The sequence below is a fragment of the Rhinolophus sinicus genome, chromosome 16, assembly GCF_057876585.1.
Source record: "Rhinolophus sinicus isolate RSI-liver-muscle chromosome 16, RSI-T2T, whole genome shotgun sequence".
NCBI lineage: Eukaryota > Metazoa > Chordata > Mammalia > Chiroptera > Rhinolophidae > Rhinolophus > Rhinolophus sinicus.
This window is the reverse complement of record NC_142516.1, coordinates 29,320,138-29,326,483: the sequence shown is the minus strand read 5'-3', so window position 1 is coordinate 29,326,483 and position 6,346 is coordinate 29,320,138. Positions and strand designations below refer to the sequence as shown.

Genomic DNA, 6,346 nt, shown 5'->3' with positions numbered 1-6,346 from the left:
GGCTCAGCCACCATCTTCTTGCTAGCCCCCCTCTTTTGCTAGCGTAGCCAAGCAGTTATATTAGTGGCCAATGGCTCACTGGTTACAGCTGACAGCCAACTAGCCACAGCTGATGGCCATCCAATCACAGTTGACGGCCATTTACTACCTGAGCCAGCACCTTTCTATGTGAGGCCGAGAGCCTGGAAACTGCTTTCTGGGGCTCTGTCCCCACACTCCACCCTTACAGGCTCTCGCCTCACAAACTACGCGACAAGCATCTTCCGCGAGGGGCCCTGTGCAAGGAGCCTAGAGGTGAATGCAATATCCTGGACACAGCCAGGCTCTCTGGGCACAGCCAGGGTTTCTCAGGGCACCACCAGTACTTCTGGGCACAGCCAGACTTCCTGGGCTTCTTAGGGTACCACTAGTTTCCCCGGGCACAGCCAGGGTTTCTCAGGGCACCACCAGTACTTCTGGGCACGGCCAGACTTCCTGGGCTTCTTAGGGTACCACCTGTCTTTCCCAACACAGCCAGTCTTTCTCACATATGCTCCATGGCAGCTGGTTGAGACACAAAAGCAAATATCCGCCAGTTCCACTACATGGTGGTGTGTTCCCAAGCAAACAGTCAAGTGGTCCATTAAATTAGGGATGGAGCCCATTCCCCCTAGTCCACAGTCATTCGCCAGGGCTGCGCATTGGCCTCATAACGTGTGCCCTCTCTGCAGGGCGAGGGCTCCAAGTCCTCCCCAACCTGGGGGTGAGGGCCTCAGCAAGCACTTCCCAGCCCACAGGGCCACAACAACCTTCGCTTTCCCTGGCCTATTCTGGTTGGGGAACCATCCACATCTTCCCACCCCTCCACGGGGGTCCAGCTCTCTGGCAGCTGCCCCTCCTGGTCTTCCTGGGACTGAGTGTTCATGCGCATAAACTGCTCTGCGGCCCTTCGGAAAGTTTTGGCCTGCACTGTACCCTGCTCGCTGCCCCATTTGTCGTGCGGGGCGGCCTGCAGGGTCTCAGCTCCTGCTCCCCACATAAGAATGCAGGATATGGTGAGGCCAAAAAGGAACACCCACAGAGCCATAAGTAGGGGAGTCATATCACTATATTCTCACTGGTGGCTGGGTTGGAGAAACAAGAAACAGGAGCCACACAATTCTCAACCCTCACTGCCCCGCTTGCAGGCTCAGCCACCATCTTGCTAGCCCCCATTTTTTTGCTAGCGTAGCACGGCAGTTATATTAGTGGCTAATGGCTCACTGGTTACAGCTGACGGCCAACTTGCCACAGCTGATGGCCATGCAATCACAGTTGACGGCCATTTACTACCTGAGCCAACACCTTTCTATGTGAGGCCGAGAGCCTGGAAACTGCTTTCTGGGGCTCTGTCCCCACAATGGTGTATCCGGCTTTGTATCTGGCCTAGAGGTGGCCGTAGCAGAAGTGGGGGCTCGCACCTGCAGACCTTAAAACAGCCAGTTATTTTACCAGCAAAATGGATTTATTTAAGAGTAGCAGAGGCATTGCAATTAGGGACAAGCAAGCTACAGCATACCATCACGTCCTACAATCAGAGAGGAAATGTTACTCTACAGAGAAAAAGGAGGGAGTTGGCAGGAGCCGTTTTGAAGGAAAGACTCTTGGAGGAAAGTGAGAGTTCAGGGTGGTGAGTTTCTCATTGGCTGAGTTGCTGGGCAAGAAGGAAATCTTCCTCTTGCTGGAGTAGTGCGGTTACTACCACATGGAAGGCGCATCTCTTCCAGTTGTCCCCAATTGACAATTCTTCCTGTTTTGGTCTGTGATTGACTTGGAGAGGTAGGGCCTAAAGGCTCCCCCTTCTGGCCTCCTGTGTCCATTTTTAAATGAGGGTTCCGTTTATTAATTTTCACACTCCTAATTGGCTAACTGGAAGGAAGTGGGCTTCAGGCTTAGTGACACTAGCCCAGTCATGCTCAGAAAAATGCAGCCCTATGGATGGGACCAGAGTTGTTGTGCCCTTCCCAGGTGGTATGCATTACCTACACTTTAAGCATTCCCACAATTGTGAGAAACACCCTGGAAACTCCACTTGCCCCTAGGCTAAGGTCTCAGCATCAACTGAGTGTAAATTGATACAGCCATTATGGAAAACAGTATGGCGATTTCTCCAAAAAATGAAAACTAGAACTACTATATCATCCAGCAATCCCACTTCTGGGTGTTCATCCTAAGAATGTGAAGTCAATTATGTAGAAGAGAAATCTCCACTCCCATGTTCATTAGAGCAGTGTTCATAATAGCCAAGATATAGAAACAACCTGTGTTCTTCGATGGATGAATGGATTAAAAAGATGTGGAATATGTATATACAGTGACATGTTTCACAGACCTAAGAACACAAATCCTGCTATTTGCAACCTGGATGAACCGGGAGGGCATTATACTAAATGAAATAAGCCAGACAAAGACAAAAACTGTATGGTATCACTTATAGGTGAAATCTAAGGGAAAAAAAAGTTGAACTTACAACGGAGTAAAAACACGGTTGCCAGGGAGTGGGGGATGGGGGGAAAGGGTACCCACTCAGTTATAAGTTGCATTAAGTTCTGGGGATTTAATATACAGCATGTTGACTATAGTTAAGAATACTGTATTGTATACTCAGTTTGTTGGGAGTAGATCCCAAGTGTTCTCACCACACACATACAAACGGTAACTGTGAGGTGATGGGTGTCTTGATTGTGGTCATCATTTCACAGTGTATGCACACTCATCACATTGTGCTCCTTAAAAAATCACATACAACCTAAATACTTGGTTTTTATTTGTCAATCATACCTCAATAAAACTGGGAGAGGAGGGTCTCAGCTCCCACCTACAAGGCTCTTGGTTCTTAATACCTTTAATCCCTGCCTTGTCTACGCTACACCCTTTGTTTGTTTCTTGGCCAGGGAACAGGCATTTTTCTCTGCTCGGAACACACTTTCCCAGAAAGCCCTTTTCTCTGCTTATTCCTATTTATTCTTCATTTCTGCCTAAATATCTCCTCCTCCAGGAAGCCTTCCTTGCTTCTTCTTCCAGCGCAGCCTGCACTTCCCCTATCATGGTCCTCTCCTTCCTGCAAACTGTGACTGAAAACTCTTCAGAGGGCAGGCACCAATTCTGTCTTACCTATTTCCCAGCCTGGTTTCTGGCTCAAATAAGTACTTAACTGGTATTTGTGGAACAAATCAAGAAAAGGAAAGCTCCATGTATTAAAATATCTAGGCAGATGCTGTTTATTATTTTGTTATATTCTTTCCATTGCACGATTCCACATCTATTTATTTTCACTTTTATTTATTTATTTATTTTTTACAAAGATACAAGGAATTTCAGAAACATTAAAACAAACTGTTTCAGGCACGGTTTCATATGAAAAGCATAGATCAATTTCTGACTTCCTGCTTCCCTCTATAATACAGTCTCAAGTTTTGTTCCAGGAAGAACAATTACTGTAGTGCTAAGGTGGATGCACCCCAAAGCTCATTTCCCAGTGCTGTCTTCAGTCTCGCAAAGTCCCTGAGTCTACAGTCAGGGGGCTCCCAGGGCATGAGCAAGGAGATGAGTGCACGTTCTGCTTGCCCTGAGCATGAGGGCCTGGCCCTGCAAATGCTGGGCAAGTTCCACTTCATCAGTCAAGAACATAAACAATGTAATTTTTAAAAATGGCTCTTAAAAAAATATCTGATAAAAATTACCTATCCCTCTCCCTTGCTGTGAAATAATTTAAATAATTTACTCTAGATGTAAAAAACAATAAAGAAAAAGAAACAGGAAAACAAGTTTGTTCATGAATTGTGTCTAAGCATGAGGTCTGGGTCCCTTTGAGGTGGGGAGAGCTGCAGAAGGAACAGCTCTGTGCCCTCCTGAACATGGGGTAATGACTGCCTGGCCCGTTCGAGTAGTGTGTGTCTGTGAGTAGAGGTGGGCGGGTTTTGTAAACTGTGAAGTGCTGGCCACAAATGAGGTGGGAGGAGTAACCCCATCCAGTGGAGCTCTGCTTTCCTGACAACACCTGGGATTTGGTCTTTGGCAAGCTTGGCGGGCCCAGTGATTGAGTAAATGGATTACAAGACAAGGAACTGAGGCATCTGACACGGGCAGGCAGACGGGGACTAAGCCATGGCTAGGGGAGCGGGCAACCAGGAGCACAGAGCCCCCAGAGACCTGAGGGGGAGGGCTCAGGATGATGCTTCCTGATTTTAGGAGCCTCCAGCCAGGACTCAGAGCACAGAGCTGAGCCCCAGCTCCTGCCTGCTGTTCCTTACCCTCCTCGTCTTTACTGTAGATAGGTAGGTACAGATGGACTAGCCCAGTGGCTCTCCACCCTCACGATATTGCAGAATCACCTGGAAGCTTATAAAAACATACACGAGGCTAATCCCTACTCTACAGATTCAGCTTCAAGTGGTGGTCCAGGAGTGGGCCTGGCCTGGACCCACTTGGCTGTATTTCCTGAATACTACCCAAGGGGATTCTAATGTATAGCCTGGGCTGAAACCTACCAGGCCAGGTAGCCTGTATTGACCACTGAGAAAGAATCTTAGCGAAGGGCTCAGAACAGATTCGCAAAGGAGGGACACAGAAAAACTCTGGAAGGGAAATTTTAGGGACATGTGATTCTACTTTCTTGCCTAGTGCAGTCGTCCTTGCCCAGAAATCCTCACAGCCAGGGGCTCCCTACCTCCGGGGGGGCCTCTTTGGTTACTTGGGGCTGACATCTGCTTATGTCTTCCTGGCAGGAGCAAGCTCTGTGACCTGAGGGCTTTGGTGGCAGTCAGTGGTCGTAGCCAACACCCTGATGTCTGCATCCCACAGAAGGGAATGTCTACCCATATCCGACTGGTTCTGTTTGAAGAGAGGATGCGTCTGGCCTCCTGTCAGTGTCTGGAATTGGCCTGAACTTCAACTTCTGTCCCAAGTTAAACTCCCTCTGCCCCTTTGCCGATGTCTTGTGAGTTCCCACAGCAAACCCACATCATCATCCTACAAGTAATTTTCCTCAGGTCAAAGCCAACATTTCTTGTCTCAGGTGGCAGATTCCCGGGTCCCCCCTTGTTCAGAAGGAGAAACTGAAACCAGAAAGGGAATGACTTGCCAGAGGTCACTGTGCGAGTGAGGGGCGCCACTGAAGCCAGACCCATGGATTTCTGCCCTGTGGGCTGAGAACTATATTGGACCAGAAACAGCAGACAGACAGAGCCAGGAGACCAGCAGCTCAGCCCAGCCCTGCCATGAATCCTCAGTTTCCCCAACTGTCAATGAGGAAGTTGGGCCAATCACTAGTTTTCAAACTTTAAATGTTTTTGAGTAGCAGAATTATGTATTCCATAGAGCTGAACTATAAAACAAAAAGAAATGGAGTTGTCTGGTTGGAATAAGGGGGGCACAGCCCTCCTGCTTAGCCTTCCCCCCATTCTATGGACCACCCAGTTTAAAAATCACAGGCAGGTTCAACAACTAGGTCCTTCCAGCTCTAACTTTCTACAGGGTTCTTTCCCTTGGGAAATTATAGCTCATCGTGGACCCTTACAACAGAATTCAACAGAAGGCAAATTATCACCTAAAAAGAGTCAATTCAGACACTGTTGTTTTGAGAAGGCAAATAGAAAAACGGCACCATGTCCCACTGGAAATCTTTCAGTGACCGAGTTTTGTTTTCTGGTAAAAAATATAGAAATAGTGGTTGTTCTCGGGGGACTTATGGTTTGGTTCTGAACCTCCCCATGGAGCCGGTGGTGTCCCTGAGGGCGAGGAGGGCAGAGACCTCTGCTCAGAACCATTGTGAGCTCATCCTCAAGTTTTTGATCTCTAGTTCCAATTGTTTGGCCTGGACCTCGCGCTGGGTCACCAGCTCCCGGAGTCTTCGGATCTCCTCTTGTTGCCGATAGAACATCTGTAGCAGCTGAGAAAGCACAGAAGAGAGGGAAAGGTCACCTGGGGGTTCTAAGATGCCAGGGGGCAGGACACCAGCAGAAAGGATGAAACATTGCCTCTTTTGGACCTAGAAATGTGACGGTGATTAAATTAATGTGGCTGAGGCCTAAGGGGGCAGCCTTTGCATACATCTTTTACAAAAACGTTGTTTTCTTCACCTGATAAATGAAATTCCAAAAGACAATATTTCAGACGTTTTTTGCCTCCTTAGATTCCCCCATGGTCTGAAGAAAAGTTTATTTGGCTCTGATGTCTAGAGATTGGAGTTTTCACCACCACTAAACTGTGTGACTTCAGGCAAGTTACTTACCCTCTCTGAGCTTTAATTTCCTCCTCTGAGAAATGAAGGTCAGAACTCTAACCTCAGCATTATTACGACTGCTGCTGCTGTATAGCATGGTACTAG

The 6,346-nt window shown here is 47.9% G+C and overlaps 1 protein-coding gene across 2 annotated transcripts in view; it reads right to left on the bottom strand.

Annotated features, from left to right (window-relative positions):
• Window positions 1–3,215: 3,215 nt before the first annotated feature.
• CORO2A (coronin 2A) overlaps window positions 3,216–6,346 on the bottom strand; it is a 48,950-nt gene continuing 45,819 nt past the window's right edge. For both annotated transcript variants that reach the window (XM_019729206.3, XM_019729205.3), the window contains exon 12: window positions 3,216–5,908. In XM_019729206.3, coding sequence (XP_019584765.3) covers window positions 5,777–5,908 — 132 coding nt within the window. In that variant the 3' untranslated portion in view covers window positions 3,216–5,776. The remainder of the gene's footprint in view (window positions 5,909–6,346) is intronic.